This window comes from Tiliqua scincoides, chromosome 1 (genome assembly GCF_035046505.1).
Source record: "Tiliqua scincoides isolate rTilSci1 chromosome 1, rTilSci1.hap2, whole genome shotgun sequence".
Taxonomy (NCBI): Eukaryota; Metazoa; Chordata; class Lepidosauria; order Squamata; family Scincidae; genus Tiliqua; species Tiliqua scincoides.
In genome coordinates this window covers 297,031,146-297,054,772 of record NC_089821.1, presented here as the reverse complement: position 1 = coordinate 297,054,772, position 23,627 = coordinate 297,031,146, and the positions used below count along the sequence as shown (strand labels likewise).

The window sequence follows — 23,627 nt, the reverse complement described above, 5'->3', positions numbered from 1 at the left end:
GGCCTCTACTCTTTATAAACTTACTTTAAAACAAAGAGAGTTTTAAAAATACAGAATTAACTTACTATTCTCAAGCCCAACTGTAAAACTGTTTTGCGCGGAAAACGCTTTCCACTCTCTTCAAAAATCTTCTGGAGATCTTTTCCAAATCTGTCCATTACCATAAATCTATAGCTGATTTCAAAAGAAATGGACATGGCCTTTAAGAAAATTCATGCGCGCACACAAAAACATAATTCGCACAACAAGGTAATTTTGCCCACAATCCAACAAGCTCTTTTTCCCCCTAACTTTAAGGAGTTATATATATTAAATCCTTTTTCTATTTTCTCTGGAACAGCGGTTATCTCCGTCCTTTCCATCTCTTGCTGTCCTGACAGTTGCTTTTTAAAACTGGAGTTTAAAAAGCAGTTTGTAATGGAATCTGCCTGCTTTTCCAAAAAAAAAAAAAAGGGGGGGGGGAACTAAAGAAGAAAAAGCTACAATGCTTGTGGGTTTACCTTGTGGTTTTTTCCCAACTGCTTCCATTGAAAACAAGAATTATATATCACTGCTCTTTTACAGATTTACCGCCCAATCTTCAGCTGCCGAGAGTGCAGGGCTGCTGCGGTGCCAACAATGGCTATGGAGGCATCCCGCACGCCCCAGGCAGTCACCGTCACCTCCTCGGGAGAAGGAGACTTGCATCCCCTTCCCCTGAGTAAAGAAAGTTGCCCCGCGATGAGGCTACTGGATTCTACGGCAGTTTGGAGCTGCCACAGAGTGAAAGAGTTCCATGTTGGGTTGTGCAGCTCGACACAGCTGAGCTCCACTGGTCCCACCCTACTCCCTCCCCTGGAACGCCTCCTCTCCGCCCTCTCCCCACCCTCCCCCATCTTCCCCCACCCTGGAACGCCTCCTCCCCACTTCCCTCCACACCCCCATCTACCTCTCCACCACCTGGTGGTTCAGGCGACCACTGAGCAGTGGAGCACTGGCTTTCCACCAGTGGCACGTTTTCAAGATTTAGTGCCAGTCCAGTGCTGGAGCTAGCCCAGCACCAGTAAGCCGGAGCACAGAGCTCAGAATTGGGCTCTTAATCACTTTCTGTTGAATGAATAAAATATTTTAAAATGTGATTAAATATTCTGATGCCACTACAGAGTCCATCTGTTTACATCTTTCCATCCACAGCCCAACAATTCTGACAAATTGCTCCTCAACTTTGACAAATGTTCAGGAGAGAATTTTAACATAAGATGGTGTAGTTAGCAAGGAATATCAGGAAAGTCTAGAGTGTACCCAGGTTTTGAATGTCCTACAAGCATCTTTGAATCATAGCTTAAGAGTTCAACCTGCATTAGTTGAACACGAAAAACTCCTCTCAAATTCATACATATGTAACTTGACATGTATCTCCTGAAGTCCATAATTTTTTAATCAATTTTTAAAATCAGTTTCACCAAAGATGGAACAAACTATGCTAAAATCACCAGGATTCATCTAACAAATGGCAGTATCATAATTCAAGCACATAGAACGTACCTCTAATATTTAATCAATAGCATTTACTTAAAGATACTTTATTTACTTAGATCATTAAGGGCGCAATCCTAACCTCTTATGTCAGTGCTTTCCAGCACTGACATAAGGGCAATGCAGCTCCGAGATAAGGGAACAAACATTCCCTTACTTTGAGGAAGCCTCCATGAGTGACACGCAACTACAGGATGCAGCACATGTCCCATTGGCACCGCTATGCCTGTGCTAGAAAGCACTGACAAAAGGGGTTAGGATTGCGCCCTAAAGATTTTTACTTAAAGCATTTACTTAAAGATAGAAAAGATATGTTCATGTACATATTTTCAGATGGCAATATTTAATTCTCCTACACAGTACTTTCATAGTGATAATGTTCTGAGTAAGAAATTTCCCAACATGATGCCAAAGGTAGCTCAATAAAGGCTAATACTCGTTTTACAGAATGAAGGGAGTTTGTAACAGTCATTGTCAGGACCTGTGGATATGATAAGTTCTGCACATTCTAAAAGAAGATGTTTGTACCTTTTACCATTCCTTTGATGCAAGCCAGAACCCCAGTACCTTGGTACACCTAAGTATTTCAGTTTATGAGAAGAAACCCATTTCTTAACTGAAAAACAGAAAAAGTTTTCAGTTATGCAACATTATTGTTTTCTGCAAAGTGATTTTTACCAGAAGATTATAAGAAGACAGAAAATAGGGTTACTATACACAGTATAATAGTTAAAACAGTAGTTAAAACATTTCTTATTAGTTGTTATTAAACAGTTGCAACTAAGGCACAAAAAGGATGATCTTCTAGCCCAGTGCTACTTAAACTGTAGTCTATGAACTGGTGCTAGTCAACGAGCCATCAGCTCGTAGTCCGTACGTAGTCTGTATGCCAGTCCGTGGCATAAACCCTCTGATTTCCTGCTTCTCCCAAATCATGCCGTAGAACTTGGCTGTGAGCCAAGCCTCACATGAGGCTATGAGACAGCAAGAAAGGGAAGTGGGAAAGCAGTCCTATAAAAGCTATGCTGATCTGCTTTGTGCCCTCCTCGCTCCCCCCCCTCACCAGAAAAGCACTGATCTAGTCAACATTAGACACTTTTGAGATTCAACAGAGAGTCAGGCATTTGTTCACACCTCTCTCCGTTGAAATGAAAGGGATATGCTTAATTTTGGCTGCATTGTGCCCTTGATTGCTTATGTATTTCATATATGCATTTCCTTCTATGTTTTTAGCAAGAACTCTTGCCTGCTACAACAGACTTCATAAGAAAGTAACAACAAAGACACCTCACCTCTGAGCAAATGCAGAATGTTATTTAATTACAATTGGCTTCCCCCCTCCTTTTCAACAGTCACCTTTTACCATTAAAATTCCATTTTCCATTTTGGAAAATAGCGCTTGCAACCTCAGTGGGCTGTGACCTTATAGCATAAAAAAAGACAAGTGTTCCAGTTCAGTAGGTCCTCTCTTATAAACAATTAGCTTTAATAACAACTCAACAAAGCATTGTTACAAAAAAACAAAACAAAACTTCCAGTTACAATTAAGAATTCCCTTAAAGTAACCACTAAGAGTTCACTATGTTCTAGTTGGCCATCAAGCGTCAAGCAATACATCACTTATACTTCTCCCCACATTTACATTATTATTCATTTTGAAAATAATTAAGGAAAGTTATGTTGAATCAAAACTGCCAATAACTACTTACTTAGCTCCGGTTTCGCAGCTCGGGTGTAGAACTTTAATTCAGTAAAGAGGGGTCCATTGTCACTGGGCTCCTTGAAAAATTGTTTTAAAAGAAAATAAGCTATCACCACAATTTTTGATTTTGTTCTGTTTTAATGGGAATCCTTTCTGCTGTTCAAAGCAGTTCAAACACAACTTCTAGTATATCCTACACACACACACACACACACACACACACACACACACACACACACACAAACACACACACACACACGAGTGCCCAGATTATTTTGCACAGATGAACTTGATTTAACCTACAGCAACTCAATCCTGACACAGGTATATTCAAAAGTAAACAAGTATTGAGCATGGCTACATCTGGGGTCCCCATCTCTAAGAGACATTTATATTTTCAAGTTGTCTATTCTATGTAGTCAGAGACGTTCATTTATTAACACAATTTATCTCCATTAGGGCTATATACTAAAAGGAGGCCACAAAGTACTGATGTGCTATATAAATAAAATGTTTATATCAGCATCCTTTTAAAACCACACATACATCACCGATATGAACTATGCATTAATGCTTTTCAGTACACTTACTAGTCAGACATGATGTATAGACTTTTTGCAAACGTAAACTTAATCGATTCAAAGTGTCTATAACTGTATAAATAAATGGCAGCCAGATAGAGGCAAATTCACATGACACCAAGTTACCACACTAAACAGCACCTAATAATTTGGCATGTCTGAACAACAGGTTTCTCCAATATTGTCAAAATGTGTTATATATTATAGTTTAGAGATGGGCAAATAGAGGTATAGCAGACAAATCCAGCTTCCTAAAATAGCTCTTAATCTCAAGTTACAACCCCACGCATGTGTTCACTCCCCCTCCCTCTCAAACAGGGGTTACCAAACCATGCCCCGTGGGCCAGATCCAAAGTGCCTGCAAAACTATCTTGCACACAGAGTGGCACTGGCGAAGACGTACTATTCTACACTGAAGCCTCCGTACTTTGAGCCCAATCTTTGCACAGAGTCATGCTGGTCACCCCCCCCCCCCCGGAATCCATGCACAGAGTCTTCTGGAGCAATGTACTGCAGAAGCAGCTGCCCAGCAAGACTCTATGCAAAGCTTGGGAACAAAGAACGGAGGCTGCAGTATGGACCAGTAAGGCTTTGCCGCCTCCACACTGTGCCAGAGATAATTTTTGCAGATAGACCGCTGGCCACGATTTGTAGACCGCTGCTCGACAATACACCTTAGTCAGTTTCTTGGAAGCTGCTTCTGAGGCTCATTGACCCTTTTCTAATATTGCAAACAGCAAGAGAGGCCAACCCTTTTTGGATCAAGCCAGAAGATTCATCAAGATCAGCGTCCTTCTTCTACCTGACAGTAGATGCCTTGGGGAAGACCACAGGCAGAGCTTGAAGGCAACAGCCCTCTCCTGCTACTTTTGCTCTCCTCCTCTTCATTTGCTATCCCACAAATGAAATATAGTGGTATGTTACCTCTAAATCTAGAGGTTCTGCATAACCATCACAGCTAATAGCCACTAAAAGAAACTAAATCATGGAGGATGAAAAGTGGTCTTAATCCCCTTCTAAAGCCACTTAAGCTAGTAGCCATCATCTCTTGTGTTACTGAATTCCATAAATTAACTATATGAAGTATTTTCTCTTATCTGTCCTAAACACGCTGGCACAAACAATTTAATGGTATGACCCCAGATCCTTGAACCACAAAAGGGGGGGAACCTTCTTTATCCACTATCTGAACACCTTTTACAATGCTTAACCCTCCCCACCCTGCTCCTGCCGTGAGTAGTAGTACGTTTTCGAAACTAAAAATATCCTAAGGCTTTAGCCTCTCCTCTAGGTCCTTTCCCCTTGATTGTTTGGGTTGTCTTTTTTCCACCTTTTCCAGATCTACAGTATCTTTTTTGAGCCAACTGTACAAGGTTTTCCAAATATGACTGCACCACAGATTTGTATACAGGCATTGTAATACTGACAGCTGTATCATCAGTCCCTTTTCTAGTGATTCCTAGCATGAAAACTGCCTTTTTCAAAAGGTGGCACATATGCTGAGTGTTTTCATTCAAAAGGAAAGGCTCTGTAGAAGGCTTTGTGGCCGTTCACACCAGGAGAGGGCTTCAACAGCCCTTTGCCTGTGACTTGGCACATAAAAAAGCAAGTCAGTGAGCAGGGCAAATGCTACAGGCCCTAGTTTGGCTGAAAATATAGCTCCAGTTAAAAGTTAATTGCTCGCCAGTTTGTAGTCGCAAACCGCAAGTGGTTTGTGCTTAGATTGAGGAGTCTTTCTGAGTAGCAGGAGATTCACAGAGGGGGTGCGAGCCCCCCACACCCTCTGGATGGCCAGCATTATCCCCCAGACACATCATGAAATGCTTTGGTCATGGCACCGCTGCAAATACTTAAAAGGCTCCCAAATTCCCTCTAGAATTTTGGGAACCACACTATAGGCAATAAGGGTAAGCATACATTTTAGGGATAACTGTTTAGTCATTTCAACAAGAGAACAATTTAGAAAAACAAGAAGTGCTTGTAAGTCGGCAGAATTCAAAGCAAGTTTTCAAATTAACTAAATGTATCTTAATGCGCTCACAATTCATGGAACTAAATAATTTTTTATTTTTATATATAAAACCATCCATGTATAGGAGGCTTTTCCGAGAGGACTAATCCTTGACATGAGGGGGCTCACCATCTAAATGTCGACAAAAGGGAAACAACAGAGGATAAGGAGAGAAATGGAGGCAGGGGGAAAGAAGGGAAGAATAAGAAGGTGCTGAAGAATTATCTCTTTATAAACTTTCAAAGACCTGCTGCAAATGGACAAGCTGAAGATTCCTTCTGCCTTTCCCATAACATTCTAAATCAACAAGCAAACTCTAGCTTTAGTATTGCACTGTTCAGATATGGACTAGTTCAAAATAAAAAACTTACCACTTTTATAACATATGGTGCATCACTGGTGACTGATTTTGAAGAATTAACATCAGCTGTCAAAATATAAAGGGTTGCTTATGAAAAAAAACTATCTTCTTAATATATCGATAGCAATCCTAAAGTTTTTCCCTACCTAGACAATAGCCATGGAGACCCTGCACTGAGTAAGATGGAAGGCTTTTGTTTCTGCCATGATCCCAGACCAGGTCAAGCCTCCCCTTAGTTACTAATTGCCCAAGGGAAAGATGCCCCCTTTGGTAAGCTGCTATATACGCAGAGGAAAAAAAATCAAGCATGCCAGAGGCATTCATAGTAACAAAATCTGAAGTTTAGCACCAATGGAACCAGGGGACATCCACTAAAATTGAGTGTTGGGAGAGTTAGGACAAAAGAAAATATTTCTTTACTCAGCGTGTGGTCGGTCTGTGGAAATCCTTGCCACAGGATGTGGTGATGGCGTCTAGCCTGGACGCCTTTAAAAGGGGATTGGACAAGTTTCTGGAGGAAAAATCCATTATGGGGTACAAGCCATGATGTGTATGCGCAACCTCCTGATTTTAGAAATGGGTTATGTCAGAATGCCAGATGCAAGGGAGGGCACCAGGATGAGGTCTCTTGTTATCTGGTGTGCTCCCTGGGGCATTTGGTGGGCCGCTGTGAGATACAGGAAGCTGGACTAGATGGGCCTGTGGCCTGATCCAGTGGGGCTCTTCTTATGTTCTTATGTTGCACACTAGGCATATCTACATGGCAAGGTTCCTTGGTCAATCTTGCCTCCCTAATCCGTATACCTGTACAAGACATGTTGATAAACAAATCTGTTCCACTTCATGTTTTGTTTTTACTTGCACACACAAACCATTTTGCATGCACATGTTAAAAGTATAATGTGAAGTGACTCAAGGAATGTCCAGATGGCTGCTGCTTCCAGCACTTTTATGAGTCACCAACATCATGGCATCTACCTGAATGACTTCTGTAAACCAGAGAGGGACTGCGCTGCACCCTGCTTCAATGACTGCTAATCTGAACAGAGCAGGATTTTGCACAGGCAGCATTCTAACAGTGGCATCAAACAGCCAAACCAAACTCATCCTAGAAAGTTCGACATACCTCCTATGGCATATCTTGCATTGGTAGGCTGGTCACCAACCCACAGAAGAGCTCTCAATTCCAGAAAGTCTACCATTTACTTTTTAATATTAAGAGGCTGAATACCACAAAATTCATTTATTTATTTTTCAGCTCATTAAGCATTTTCCAAAAAGGAATCACATGACTGGGATCAGCAGCAGCAGCTTAGAAATAGAAGGTAACAGTCTTTGGAGATGACAAGATGGAATAAAACTGGGCCCAGTGCAACAACAAACAAACCATGGTTTGTGTTTATGAGAATAGCCTTCTTGTTGCACTCCACCTCCTCCTTTGCACATGGGGGGAGGAGAGTGAAGCTTCTGCTTTCACTTCTGATCTAACCGCAGTTCCCCATTACAGTGGGCCCTCCTTATCCATGGGCGCGGCATCTTCTGATTTGAACAGCCACAAATGCTGAGCCCATGGCTGGAAGGGCTCAGAAGACCCCCTAGATGTGACTAGCTGTTGCTTCTGGTCACACCTAGAAAGTATTCTGAGGCGCAGGAAACTCATCCACACCTCAGAAGGCCTCCCAGTTGCGATGGGAAGGAAGGCACTTCCAATTTACCAGGGTGAATCAAAATTGTCTTCCAGTTGCATCCAGAGGTATTTCAAGGAGGCCAGAAGGCAACACACAACCTCTGGAGGGCCAGGCACAGCCCCCTAGTACGTAATTGCGGCACCACATCCCTCCCCCCCCCGTGGATTTCATTATCCGCCAAATTCGGTAGCTGCAGGGGGTCCTGGAACAGATCTGCTGTGGATACTGAGGGCCCACTGTATATCCAGCCCTGGGCAATTGTGGTTTTTTCAAACTATGCGACAAAAATAGGGCAGGAGGTCTGGTCTAGAGGGTAGAGCCTCCATTTGCCTGAAGATAACATCCGAAGGTCGCCAGTTCGAGGCCACTGGCACCGTGCGACCTTGAAGCAGCTGACAAGCTGAGCCGAGTTATTCCATCTGCTCTGAGCGTGGGAGGATGGAGGCCAGAATGTGAAACCAGATCAAGAAAGTAACACCTGAATGTTGTGGTTTCTTGAAAGATAGAACATTCTTTCAAATTGTAAAAATCCCTACGGGGATTTAATAAGCCTGCCTATGTAAACCACATTGAATAAGTCTTGAATAAAGACCAAGAAAGGCGGTATATAAATACCTGTATTATTATTATTATTATTATTAAAAAAAAAGAGGGAAAAAGTAAAACACATAAGGAGAGCCATGGCTATGTTTTGAACTATGACAACTCAACTGAGATGCAGATGAGTAACCTGTAGTAAAAAAGGTTTATAAGCAATAGACAGGCTTCCCTATAAAACAGGATTCCAGAACAGTCTTGCTAACTGTTTAGCCGGCCTTTGGGGAGAGAGTACTCTCTAGGGCCCCATAACTTTGACACTGCTACACATTATTTTATCTGCTCTTTTATTGTTATTTTTTAGATTGTTTTTATTTTAATATTTTACTCTGACGTTTTTATTTCAATGCATTCATTTTTGTTGTACACCGCTTTGGGTTATTAGAAAAGCGGTATTAAAATTCTTCAAATAAATAAAAAAAAATCCATCCTTCAATCCACCCATCAGTTTTTTTTAAAGCAATCTTACCAAGATATAGGCACCCAAAACCACCTTTGCCTATAACTGGGCCAAGTTTCCAAGTTTTCTTGGCTAGATCAGTAAAAACTTCTCCAGGCAAAAATTCTTCTGCAAGTTTCCGCTTTGGAGGACCTCTTTTCCCAGCTGCCTTCTTTGCTTTAGGCATATTCACTAAAAAACAAAAACATAACACACCAACAGTAAAAAGATCAGTATGATTCCATACATCATTGTACTTTTTGCTCATTTTATTTTTTCATTATTTTTAACATGCTTCTTGTTACTTCCCATTCTTCAGCATAACCCGACCCTTCAAAAAACCAAGGACTAAAATGAGCATCATATCCTGATTCCACAACCTTGATGCTTCGGGTTGTGAATATTTCTCCCTGATCAAGTTTGCCTTCTCCTCATTTGAATTGTCAGAACCTAGTCCTTAGCTGTACATCAACTGACATGACATACAATCATTACCGCTCATGTTAATCCAGATACACACCACCATCTAACTAGGCCTTTTTATAATAGATCTGCTCATGCCTGTTCTTTCATAGTCTAAGACAGTGGTTCTCAAACTTTTTAGCATTGGGACCCACTTTTTAGAATGACAATCTGCTAATTAATTTAACCCCTGCTAATTGGGTAAGAGGCACTTTTTCAAGTGGGTGCTCCTCTTTTTAGCAGAGGGAGAGTAACTGGCCCACCTCACCCCAGCACTGTCTGTTCTAGTGGCTTCTGCTGGTATTCATTTGCATCTTTTTAGATTGTGAGCCCTTTTGGGACAGGGAGCCATTTAGTTATTTGTTTTTTTCTCTGTAAACCGCTTTGTGAACTTTTAGTTGAAAAGCGGTATATAAATACTGTTGAATCTGTTGAGAAGTGATGCTATCAATCTGGAAGTGATGATACGGCCATCAGAGACATCATCAAGCAGGGAAAATTAACACCCCTATATGACAAAACCAAATCAAAGTGCAGTGCAATCCTATCTTGCACTGGACCAGGCTGGCCAGGAGGCCTGCGCTATATCCAGCTCAAGATGGGGCACAAAGTGACTCAGCCGGAGGTAAGAGGAAACTCTTCCCAGGAAAGCCACCGCAGCCCCAATGGGTCTCCTCAGGAAGTGGCATAAATCCAGGGAGAGTGGAGCAGCTTGCAGTCGCTCAGTGCTGCTCAGGGAATGGGGTTGGGATCCTCCCTCCCACCTCCTCCCAGCCCACACAAGACCCTTTTGTCGGCTGAGCTCGGCCAATGCAACCTTCCAATCAGAGTTGGTGCAGAGGCTGGATTCAGCCTCTGTACGCGTCCCGACTCTAGAGGAGGTGCAAATGTGTTTTACGGTATGTTTGCAATCCTCTTGGGATAGTGCAAGGGACTTGCACTAGCTCAAGGCACAGTCAGGACTGTGCCTTTAATTCAGTAAGTTAAAAGTTTACAATAAATATAAGTTTTAAAATTTACTGAAAATAAAGAAGAACCCTCCTAACCCTCCCGGGACCATATCCTATCCAAATTTTCAGCACCAATGTAGCTGTGCCAAGGGGGCAGGCATTGCATCCTGCTGTAGAGGGATAGTCATGGAGGTCTCCTCAAGGTAAGGGAACATTTGTTCAATTACCTTGGGGCTGCATTGAGGTTGCATCGGTGCTGTAAAGTTAGATAGGATTCGGCCTCCAAGCAGTTAGTTGCTGATATGTATAAAAAAAAAATTCCCCAAACATTTCAAAGGCTGCAATCCTATCCACACTTGCCCAGGAGTAAGCACCATTGTCTATCACTGTTAAAAGCATATACAGGGCATGTCTTGTTATCCACTAGGGTTCCGTTCCAGAACCACTAGTAGATTAAAAAAAAATCAGTGGATAAAAAAAAGGAAAAAATAGATTTAAAGACCCACTTCCAGGTTTCTTGCCCCTCATTGCTCCTAATAATGTTGTGTCTCAACATTCACAAGGGTTTGATTCCTGGACTCCCTGCTGATACCATAAAATGTGTTAAATAAAAGCAATTTAAAAAAAAAATAAAAAAGTGTCCCTTTACAATTGTGGTTTAAAAATGGTTTTTCTTAGTTGTATAGAGGTAGTAAGCAATTAGAAATGCAAAGGATCCCTTGCCTTTTCCTGGCTCAGCTAAAGACTGGAATAATCACTTGCATGACTGTCTCTCTACAACAGTAAGAAAAGCAGTTTTTTTAAAACTGTGATTTTAAAGGAATGGATTTTTTTCCCTTTCTCCAGGGATCAGTACATTCCTTCTCATTTGCAGTAGCCATTCGTGTTGAGTCAAATTCGTGTATAAAAAAATCTGTGTATAACAAGGTTGAACCTGTACCAGTTAAAAGTACTGTTTTGCAACATTTCCCCAAATGCAGTCACATACCATGGTAGCATTCAATCAAATATATTAAAATACACACTGGAATGAATGGGGACCCATCTGAAATTGGTTTGTGATCCACCTAGTGGGCCCCTGACCCACAGTTTGAGAAACACAGATTTAAGAAATATGTTAAACTCTTTAGCCTTGAGACAAAGCCCCTAAAATTTCCCCAAAATTGAGGCAGGCTTACCTTCCTAGCCTGCTAAGAAATGGAATCTGTATCTTTGTTTAGCAAGTTCTTTTCCTTGACATTTACACCTTGATCGTAGTGGAGTAGCCTACCACAGTAGAAAACAAAACAAAAAAAACTTTGCAGACAATTTTGTATCATATATACTGTTAAGTCAAAGGTCAGAACAAACCCACTCCGCCAACTGCAAAGTGGCATGACCCTTTCGGAAAATAATCAACTGCACAAAGAGGTAATACAGTAGAATCACACATACCTGGACCTACATGTTCAGTCAGGAAAAAGTCTGAAAATATCCCTGTGCATACAACTGTACACATTTTTAAATGTATTTATTAAAAGCATTTCTGTCAACTCCACCCAGAAACCACAACACACGCTTTTTCCCAACAAAATCATTCATAAACACTTATGGACAGTGGAACAACTTTTTCCCATTCCATCTTTATGTGGTTAAAACTCTTTATGTAGTTAAAACTCACAACACAGGCAACGACAACTTCTAAAGGAAAGCACAATCCTTGTCCTCAAAAATACAAATTCCTATCATAATCAGGCTAATTATCCAGTGATGGAAATAAGGGTAGCTACACAACACTGGAGTTGTGGAGTAAAAGCTGTAGATTAGACCACTGCTAAAATTTGGCCCACACATCCCACACTCGAGTCTAGTAATTTTCACAGCACAGTTGCTGTGAGCATCTCAATGCATACTGACAAGGTGCTAGAACTGACACACTATACTGCTGGTGCGGGGCTCACATTCACCTACTAATAAATGACCCTCCCTCAAACTCCTGTGGCACACCTGCGGGCCATTTGTAGCACACCGCTTGAAAACTGTAGTGCTAGTCTCTTATTTCATATAAATGAGAGTGAAAATAACCTCACGGACATCATGGCAGGCTTGGTGAAAAGTCCACGCAGGACGAAACAATATATTACTTTGTTTCCCAACAAATGGGGCATGGCAGAACATTCCCATTCAACTTTTTTCAGAGCGACAGCAAAAAAATATTACATTCTCAGAAATGCTCACTTCAAACTCAAACCTGAAGGCAACCTCCACTGTCAACTGTGACAAAAGCAGAATCTTAGACAGAACCCTCCACAGGAATCTTGCCCTTACCATTTTACTAGCTACGCAACCCCGTTCCCTGGCTTACTACCCCGAATCCATCTGTTTAGGATGGCACTGTGCCTACTTGCAGGGTGGTCAAAGTATTACTGGAGCATTGAGTTTATATGGGCAGCAGGCACATCCCTCAGTGTTCATTCATTTCCAGTCAACCTGCTCTGCGTGGATATGCTAAAACCTTCCACAATTCCACTCATTAACAAACCTAAAATGGCAAATAAATAAATAAATAAATAAATAAATAAATAAATAATGTTCTACAAACTTCCCCAAGCCTTTGGGAAAGGTGAATAGGTTACTTATATCTTATGGTATTGCAGCACTGAGGCCATACGAAGTTAAGAACAGAATTATGATGCAAACTGTGATCTCCACCTTTCCATTTAGTGATCCTATGGAAAAGACAAGATTAGACATCCATGTTCGAAAGACTTGAACTCTGCTGTGAAGTCTAAACAATACATCGATGAGTTCAGCATGGATGATTTCAAGGAGCATACAGAGAACAAATAGGAGTCTTCCCTAACACACATGCTTTACCATACATGTTAGCATTTTTTTAAAAAAGGGAAAAAAAACACTTTTTCCTACCTTTTTTAGGTAGGGCTTTGCTTCTGGCTACCTAAACTTGGAGGATCCAAGGGTGCTGGAAGCCTCTTTCAGATATCACATGAATGCAGGAGGGCAAAGAGACGGGATTGTATATGCATAAGATCGTATCATAAGATCTGAAAAGAATCTCTACAACTGCAGCTATATGTGTGTATAGTTCTCTCCATTCAATCAGGACCTCCATTTTTTCAGGGGTTCCAATCAAGTACTGAGAGTTGTACACAAAGATACTGTGGTATATTCAGACCTTATCGTGATAGGTCAGGCACTTGCACATTTATCTCCTTCAATTCCATTGCACCAGTTCATACAGTGTTCAAAAGGGCCAGAAGAGGGTAATGTTTAGCTCCAGAAATATAATGTTCCCAATGCTAAATGTCACCTCTTTCCTCTGCCTAACCCGTTATTGCCATGGCACAAAACTTTCAAACTGCAGCCAACCCAAAAATATAGCCTTCCTGGAAGCTGTACCTTGACATTACACTTTCTCAGAAAAACAATGTTTAAATAGACTGCAAACTATTTCCTTCCAAGAATTATGGAAGTTGAGTCAGTATAACCAAGACTCTTTGTGAATGCAAATAGATTAATAGTGCAATCCTAAGCATGCCTACACAGAAGGAAGCTCCACCAAACTCAATGAGACTTACTTCCAGGTAATTACGTGTATACAGCACGAGTTACATACCAAAACCAAAACCATATCTTAAGAAGATACGCAAAACATTTGTATTTATCATATATGCGCCTACTAATAATTACACTTGACAGGCCTTGATACAAAGCTTGCACAGATACAGGTGGGGCCTCGGTATCCACAGTTCTTGAACCCCCCACCCACAGATACCTAAAACCGTGGATAATGAAATCCACAGTTTTGACCCCTTTAAACCCTCTGACGGCAACCAGAGCTGTGGAGGGCTTTTCTGAAGCCCGCAGAGGTCACATGTGGCTGCCTGCAGCCTCTGCGAGTTTCAGAATGGCTGAAAAGGCTGAAAAAACACTACCTCCAGTTTCCAGAGAGAAACTGGAAGTGACATTTTTATGCCTTATAAGCATTCTGAGCCCTAGGGAAGCCCCTGAACACCACTCTTCCCAAAATGACTTGTATGGTCTGCATTCCACTGCTTCTGTCCATTTCAGTAGGGAGTCCACCACCACCCCCATGTCTACTCCTTGGGATGTTGGTTGGGTTCCTCCCTTCCATTGATAACTGAGAGTTTTGCTCCTTGACCTGCACAGCTTAATACCAAATGGGGGTAAATCATCCTCCACAGTGAGATCCTGGTACTGATTGCTCAGCTCCAGAGGAACGGAATGCCTCCAGATGCTCCTGCACCTCCATCTCACATGTCACATTCTTCCTTGCAGCCACCATCCATGCATTCACACCATCCAATGGGATTTCCTCAGGAGACACCAGCTCCTTTGGTCCACCTTCCTGGAAATTTATTCTGTCATGCCCAGGAACTCTGTGTCCTCTCTAATAAAGTGCAAGATAAAAAGGCATGCCTTAAGCCCATTCACATTCTCTTCCAATAGGGACACTAGCTTGCACTTGCAACAGGTATAATTTGTATTTTCCTTCAGTAGAAAACACAGCAGTATACACCCTGCAGGTCACCATTACACTTATAAGAACATAAGAAGAGCCCTGCTGGATCAGGTCAAAGGCCCATCTAGTCCAGGCCAAAGGCCCATCTAGTCCAGCTTCCTGAATCTCACAGTGGCCCACCAAATGCTTCAGGGTACACATAAGACAACAGAACTTCTTTCAGCATCCATATTGCTTGAAGCTACAGACATACCAGAACACTTCCTCCCCCCCTCTCTCTGAAAAATTTTATAAGCCTGAACCCCACTTAACCACCTTTTTTTCAAAATTAGTCTCCAATGTAATAGGTTTCCCTCATACAGAAGATGCTCCAGCCTCCTGATCATTTTGGTGGCCTTCTCTGCACCTTTTCCAGTTCTACAATATCCTTTTTGAGTTGGAGCGATCAAAACCATACACAGAATTTCAGATATCCTTACACCATAGATTTGCGAAAAGGCATTATAATATTAACAGTTTTATTTTCAGTCCCCTTTCTAATAACCCATAGCACAGAATTTCTTTTTCACAGCTGCCATACACAAACTCAACATTTTCACTGAGCTACTGCAACGGAAGGTCTCTTTCCAAGTCAGGTTGAAACAACTCAGATCCATCAGTGTATATGTGAAATTGAGACTTTTATTGTCCCAACCTACATCAATTTACACTAACAGACACTGAACCACACTTGCCATTTCGCTGCCCATTCCAGTTTGGAGAACTTCATACCACAGACACGTGCCCTGCTTCTCCGCCCAGTCCCTCCCCCACCTCACCAATCAGCTGCTCATGGAGGCTTTATTTACTGTATTGACCTTGTATAAGTTGACCCATGTTTTCAGGGCCAATTTTAAGGAATAATTTTTTTACTTATACACGAGTATATGCGGCAATCTGTTAGCTTTCTCCTTCTGAATATTTTGTGTCATCGCAAACTTGGCCATGTCACTGTTCACCCTAACTCCAGATCATTTCTGAAATTTAATAGCACCAGTCCCAAGACAGATCCTTGGGAGTTTCTACTTCTTACTTTCCTTCACTGTGAAAATTCCCCATTTATTTTACTACCTGCTTCATGTTCTTTAATCAGCTTATGCCAGAGCCTTTGATGAGGGACTCAGTCAAAAGTCCAAGTATACAATGTCTATTGACAATGTTACATTGACTACCTTCCAGTCATCTAGCACAGATGTCACCAATATCAAAGTAAATTTTACCCAAACAATCATATCCTCTTAGTTGAGATTCAATTTCACCCTTTCAATCTTCTGCCAGGCTTAATTTTTACCTTTCTACCTACCAACATCTTCCCCTGCTCAGAATAACAAGTTTGAGGTCTCTGTCAGAAAGAAAAAAAAAGTTTATTTATTTTCCCACATCTTAGATGGAACAAAGCAAGAAGGATTACTAGTTAACTAGTGGAGAAATTCCAGAAAAAAAATGTGTTTTGTTTGAAGTTAATGAGTGGGATATATGTAGATGAAAAGAGTTCATTAGAAACTTGATATAAGAATCTTTTAGATCAAAGCAAAGGATCCAAGTATTACTTTTGAGCTAATAAGACTCTGGAATGCTGTTGAGGAATTGTCTTAAGCCATTTCTGTCCAACGTTGCACATATGCAACAGGAATCAATTATGTACACCTGTGCGCTAGGCAAAAATGAGTTAATTTGCAGGATCATGAGAAATTAAAAGTCTAAAAGGAATGTGAACCCAAATGGTGAATTAACGGGTATAAAACGGGAAGAGATCTCTACATCTTGCTATTCCTCATTCTCAACTTTAAGGACAGCTTCCAAAAGTGTTGGTGAGAACCAGTTACTAAGGCTGCAATTCTATGCACAGTTTCCCTAGGAGTAAGCACTGAATAAGTTCCTTAATGTTACCTTTGTTTGTGAGCGTGTGTGCGTGTGGTATTCTCCCTATTATAGTCTATATTAGCTATTCTTGTTTAATGCTTTAAGTAAAAATAGATGCTTAGAAAAAAATTTACCTATTGGGTAGGCGGTATATTTGCCAGAACAAGACAGTCCCAGACTAGCAGTGGGAGTTCACTTCTTCATTTGGGCTACTTTTGCTTTCCTGTATAGTTTATAAGTAATCTACGTACATCCCAAATGCATGAAAGCCTTATACCAGTTATGAACCACTTTGCGACCTTCCAGCTTACACTGGGATTGCATAACCAACGATCTTGTGTGGTCATGCAGTTGTAGGGGGTGACACCCCAACGCGCTGAAAGCACTCCGCTCCCCTCCCCTCCAGTGAGTTGACTGAGCCTCCCAGAGGCCACGCACGTCCACGTGCTGCCTCTGCAAGGCTCAGACCAATTTCCGGTTTCCTCCATGAAACCAGAAGTCACGCAAAAGACGCAATTTCCCTCAGTCTGAGCTCCACAGAGGTAGCGAACAGATGTGCACTGCTTCTGGAAAGCTTGGATGACCCTTCGGAGGGAAGGGGAGCAGAGCATCCCCTCCCACGCAGAGGATCCAGACTGCGTCTAGTGCTGCTTGACAAGAGGGATCGCGGTTCCGATCCCTGCTGTTAAGTGGCGCACGACTGTATTTAGAAGACAAACTATGACTTAGCAACCAATTTAAGGGACAAGTAACATATTTTTTATAGAAAAACAGCAATTTCACATTTGAGTTGTTCAAGACCTCTCAGATGAATGCTGTGTGGATCCAGTACTTTGTTAATATTTCGTTTTTCAATATGGCCTAGAACATCATCTCTTGTCACCTGTATTTGATACAGTTCTTCAGACTCCCTTCCTGAAAAGGTCAGTTCTTCAGGCAGGAGTAGCTGCCATACATCCTATATTGGGAAGGTGGACAAAAAGAGCTCATTCAGTGCGTCTGCAATCTCCAATTTGCAATTATACCGCCTGCTCAAGAGGCAATATACTTCTAAGCATCTACTTTTTACTTTTCTTATGGCGAGAATCTCCTCCTTAAGCATCTCCTTCACTCTCTCGCATCCAACCACCTCCCTAGCAGGTTTCCTGCTTCTGAGTAAATAAGCTTTTATCGTTCACCCTGATATTTATAGCCATATGCTCCTTAAATTCTTTTTTCTGCATGTCTTATTTTCAACTCACACATTTTATTTAGTAAGACACATGTGTTCCTTTTTGTTTGTCCCTAACAAAACACAGTAAGTCAAAGGCTGCTTTTTCTGTATAAATAAAGAAACATGAGAAAAATATCTTTTTGAGGTAAGACATTATAAATACAACACAAGGAGAGAAAAATTATATTGTGATTACAGGCTTCCTACTAAGATCCAAAAGCGGCATGTCAGCACAGGTAGTAGGATCCTATGCACACCATTAGGAGCACTGCTTACTCTCCCCTCTTGACCGATCTTGCGTATTCCTATTTTTATGCTTTTTAAACTACCTGAGCTCTGCAGTTTCCTCAGTTCTCAGAATATTAATATTTACTCCATAAACAAACAAGGGCCTTTCCTTTTCATCTTAGGAAATTAAACTGCTTATGTCTAAGCAGACACAAGAAACATATGCAAAGACACATGGGCTGCAATGGGCAGAAATTTTGGGCTGTTCATTACTTAGTACTTCTGAGTAAAGTGCACCCTCAATTTAACAGACCTCGAGTTAACAGACTTCAGAAACCACAGACTTTTCTGCTCCATTAAGAGCATACGTTGAGCGCATGTGTGTCTCCATGAACTTCAATGCATTTGGATTTAACCGACTTTTGAGATTAATGGGAACCCCGTCCTCCCTATTAGTCCATGAAATCAAGGGTTCACTGTAGGTAGGATTAGGGAAAGGACAGAGAGCTATGTAAAATGGGGGGGGGGGGAATCAAAAGCAAAATCCTGGGGAAAACAATACTATTTTAAATAACAAACTCTCCATTAGTTGCAGTTTAACACTTTGGGGAGGGGGAATGCATTATTTGTTAGGAAATACTGAGTAAAGGCAGATATTCACAGAGCAATGGTATATATATTTACCTGGGAGTTAGCCCCATTGAATATAGTGTGACTTACTACTGAGTATATCTGTATAGGGTTGCCCAGTTTCTCAATCCATCCTGTCCTAAAACCAGTCTTTCAAGCAAAGCCAGATTTTCATACGCTCTGCACCATCCCTTCTAAAGGTCTACATGAGCCATCACAGAAACCAGTATTGCTCCTAATTGAAACAACTACTCCCCCCTCCCCCAAAAAAGCCAGCAACTTAAACTTTCAAAAACACCAAACATTGTCATGGGAGGGAGTATCTTGTCATCAGTGATGTCACAGATACAACACAACAGGAGCCATGTCATACACAGAAGAGCTAAACAGCCAAAGTGATGGCGGGGGGGGGGGGGAGTCATATTTCCAGCACCCTCTCACTTGCAGTGAGATTACTAGATTCTCTGCAAGTGGAAATGCAGCACTACAAGAATCATCTACAACTAAGCCACAATGAAGTGTCATCTCTCAAAATAAAGTGTTTGTACAGGCCCATATGGAGGCTCAGTACAAGAGCCAAAGAACCACATTTCTGCAATGCCACTGCTTTCACCATTTCTCTCTCTCTCTCTCTCTCTCTCTCTCTCTCTCTTAACAGCTATTTCCCAATATACATGTCCTTTCACACTGTAAAGACCTAAAATGAACATGCATCTAATTTTATTTTGGATACCAAGTTTCTTCTGTGTGGGAACACAGAATGACTCAACTGCTAAAGTCTTTCCTCATTTAGTAGTGCTCTAAACCACCCCAATTGTGGATTATTTTAGCAAGGTTGCTCCCTTTTGATAAGTAGGCAGTGCTGTTAGGTTTAAACGAGATACTCTAAAAGCTCATCATACTTAAAATTTTCCAAGGCAACCCACAGAAAGGGGCAATACTGTACACCACTTTTCTCTTATTCCAAAAATTTAATTAAATGCTTAAGATTCTCTCCTTTACAGAGAACACTGGTTATTCAACAGGGGCTATTCAACACAGCATGGGCTATTTCATTCATTTATAGAATCAAAACAGTTTGTTTCCGGAACAATTAGCACTTTTCTCATCATTTTGGTACACGCCTTTTGGAAATTACCTGAGACATTAGTGACATATTTATGACCGCACTCCTCACCATTTACAAATTATAGGATGACAAATTTAATCCGTTTGAGAGGTGAATCTGGAATGCTATTCTTTCCAAAGTTTGTTTTATTGTTATTTAGTCCTTGTTCTGAGATCCTAAAGAAGTGATCCTCTGCCATATGCAGGTTTTGAAGCTTTTGAGAACAGAGAACCATTTATTTAACTATGGGAATTGCTTCGTCAACTATTTTTTGTTGAAAAGCAATAAATAAATATTCCTATTAATATTTCTTGTCAGAAACTCTCTCATGTTCTCAAGTTACACTGCAGAAGGCACAGTAGTCATTTCTCTGCTTTTGATACAGGGAAGGTGAAGGTACAGAGCAAAGAACCAGCACATCTATACCCTTGTGCAGTGATGTAACTGATTTAGAACTTCTCTTATGCTTTTTGTTTGGACATGAGATTGTTATTGCAGAACAGAAGGGACAAGATGGGCACATAATGGTGCCCAAATCAATCCCTGGCATTTCCAAGTCAAAAGAATATCAGGTGACACAGGTGGGGAAGATCTTTGCTTGAGACCTTGAAGAGTCATGGCTGGACAGAGGAGAAAGCTAGACAGGACGACTCAGTAAAGGCAGTTTCATAGGAATGTGCATTGTGGTCAGTGTTACTTTAACAGTAGGGCTGCAAACTGATTTAAGGAAAGAATTCATCAAGCATCACACACGTCAATGCCTAACAGTTTAATCCAGGGTCTTCTAATATAGTCAAGCAAGCCAGCCAAACACACACACACACACACACACACACACACACACACGTATCAGTCCTTGGTTTCATCAACTTGCAGGGAGGAATCGGAAAGTACTCAGCAAGTTTGTTTGAATTTATTTGTTATGCATCTAGATCACTGCCATTTTAGCACCGAAGCAAGCCTGTGAGGCAGGTGAGGCTAAAAGACAGTAACTTGTTGCCCAAGGTCACTGAACACACTTCATGGTCAGTAATGTAAGCCTCAATTTCTAAAATCCAACACTGTAGCCACTACACTACATAAGCCGTTAGAAGGGCTCATTGCCACAAGATTACAGCCACTAATTTTAAACATAAGAAGAGGTCCAAAGGCCCATCTAGTCCAGCTTCCTGTATCTCACAGTGGCCCACCAGATGCCTCAGGGAGCACTCAAGACCAATATACCTGCATCCTGTTGGCACTCCCTTGAACTTGGTGTTCAGAGGTAGCCTACTTCTAAAATTAATCTGTGGAACTCCTTGTCACAAGATGTGGTTATGGCATCTGGCCTAGATGCCCTTCAAAGTGGACTGAAGAAGAAAAGTCCATCACAGGTTACAATCTGTGATGGGTATGTGCAACCTTCTAATTGTAGAAGCAGGTTACCTTAGAATGCCAGGTGCAAGGGAGGGCACCGGGATGCTGGTCTCTTGTTGTCTTGTGTGATCCCGGTGGCATCTGGTGGGCCACTGTGGGATACAGGAAGCTGGACTAGATGGGACTTTGGCCTGATCCAGCAAGGCTCTTCTTATGTTCTTAATCCAATTCTGATATTGAACAAGGTTTTGCTCCCACTGCAAAACCAAGAGGCACTCCTCTCTCCCCTTATGATTCTGGGAGGATAAAAGACGAAGTTGCCTCACATGAACCAGGGCACTGGGGCAACCATGGTGAGGCCCTTCACCGCCTTCCCCAGCCCAGCTGTCACAGGGCAGCCTTTTTCATGGCAGGATGTCACAATCTCACCCCCCCCCCCAATCAGGCCAAAGACCCATCTAGTTCATCTGAGTCTCCTGTATCTCATAGTGGCTCACCAGATGCCTCAGGGAGCACACAACACCACAACTGCGTCCTGGTGCTCTCCCCTGCATCTGGCATTCTGAGGTAGCCTACTTCTGAGATCAGGAGGCTGCATATACCCACCATGGCTTGTAACCTGCGATGACTTTTCCTAGAGAAATTTGTCCAATCCCCTTTGAAAGGCATCCAGGTCAGAGGCCGTCCCCACATCCTGTGGCAAGGGGTTCCCCAGACTAAAACCTGGAGGTTGCACATGCCCACAATGGCTTGTAACCTGTGATGGACTTTTCCTACAGAAATCTGACAGGTTCCCTTTTGAATGCATCCAGGTCAGATGCCACCCCCACATCCTGTGGCAAGGAGTTCCACAGACTAAAACCTGGAGGTTCCACATACCCACCAGGGCTTGTAACCTGTGATGGACTTTTCCTACAGAAATTTGTCCAATGCCCTTTGAAAGGCATCCAAGCCAGATGCCGCCCCCACGTCAAGTGACAAGGAGTTTCACAGTCACCTGTGATGGGCTCGTCTTCCTCAATAATAATAATAATAATAATAATAATAATAATAATAATAATAATAATAATAATAACAACAGTATTTATATATCGCTATTCAATTAAATGTTCACAAAGCGGTTTACAGAGAAAAATCAAATAACTAAATGGCTCCCTGTCCCAAAAGGGCTCACAATCTAAAAAGATGCAAAAAGAATTCCTCAAGCCCCTTTGAAGGCATCCAGGCCAGATGCCGTCCCCACATCCTGTGGCAAGGGGTTCCACAGACTAAAACCTGGAGGTGCCACATACCCACCAGGGCTTGTAACCTGTGATTTTACTGTAGGTTTCCTACAGAAATTTGTCCAATCTCCTTTGAAAGGCATCCAGGCCAGATGCCGCCCCCACGTCAAGTGATAAGGAGTTCCACAGGTTAACACATGCTAATGATGGCTTGTCACCTGTGATGGGCTCTTCTTCCTCAAGCCCCTTTGAAGGCATCCAGGCCAGATGCCGTCCCCGCATCCAGTGGCGAGGAGTTCCACAGGCCAATGACACTCACTGTCAAGGCAGGAAGGCGGGGTGAGGCGCCTGGCCCTGGGAGGCCGCGATCTCAGCCCCTCCACCCCGGGGGCCGAGCAGGAGCCCCGTCTCCCTCCAGCCGTGTATACCTCCTGGCTGGTTCAGGGTCGCTCCCTTCCGCCCCCTCCGAAGATGCCACCACTCAGCTCCTCTGCCGCCCAGGCGCCGCTCCCGCCTGAGGCCCGCGCGCGCCAAGCTGACAGGCCACGCCTTCGCCTTCCAACGCCGCCGTTCATTGGCTAATGCGGTCCCCTCCTTGCAGAGCGAGAGCGCAACCAGACGCCTGGACGCTTTTTTTTCTTTTATGTCACTTCTCGGCTACCGTCTCAAGCACTAATTTTTCCCTTCCGAGGATTCTGGGAATTGTAGTTTCTTTGCCTGTCCCGCCACTTTTTCTTCTACTTTGAGCGGAGTGTAGGGTCGCATTAAAAGCACCGGCCATGCAAAAGGTGCAAACTGCATTAGAGTTTATAACTGCATTGCAATGTATAATTGCATAAGTGGTACATATATGGATGCATTTACTTTTAATGCATTAATAAATTAATTTAATTAATTAAATAAAATTAAATAAATTAAATGCATAAATGATCACTGGGCTGTCCCAGTGATTGTCACCCTAAAATCCAAGTTAGGGCACAATCCTATGCATGTCTATTCAGAAGTAAGTCCCATTATGTCCAATAGGTCAGTGGTTCTCACACATTTAGCACTGGGACCCACTTTTTAGAATGGGAATCTGTTGGGACCTACCAGAAGTGATGTCATGACCAAAAGTGACATCATCAAGCAGGAAAATTTTTCACAATCTTAGGCTGCAATCCTACTCACACCCAGGA

At 42.2% G+C, this 23,627-nt stretch overlaps 1 protein-coding gene across 2 annotated transcripts in view; it reads right to left on the bottom strand.

The window, feature by feature from the left end:
- VRK1 (VRK serine/threonine kinase 1) overlaps positions 1-22,980 on the bottom strand; it is a 42,322-nt gene extending 19,342 nt beyond the window's left edge. Inside the window, exons 1-7 of one of the 2 annotated variants that reach the window (XM_066612229.1) lie at positions 22,878-22,967; positions 11,485-11,572; positions 8,925-9,086; positions 6,181-6,236; positions 3,225-3,294; positions 2,044-2,131; positions 66-174 (exon numbers count right to left, since the gene is read on the bottom strand). In XM_066612229.1, the coding sequence (XP_066468326.1) occupies positions 66-174; positions 2,044-2,131; positions 3,225-3,294; positions 6,181-6,236; positions 8,925-9,081 (480 nt within the window). In that variant the 5' untranslated portion in view covers positions 9,082-9,086; positions 11,485-11,572; positions 22,878-22,967. Of the gene's footprint in view, positions 1-65; positions 175-2,043; positions 2,132-3,224; positions 3,295-6,180; positions 6,237-8,924; positions 9,087-11,484; positions 11,573-22,877 lie in introns of both variants that reach the window. The other variant, XM_066612230.1, reaches the window with a different exon arrangement.
- Between the last annotated feature and the right edge of the window lie 647 nt (positions 22,981-23,627).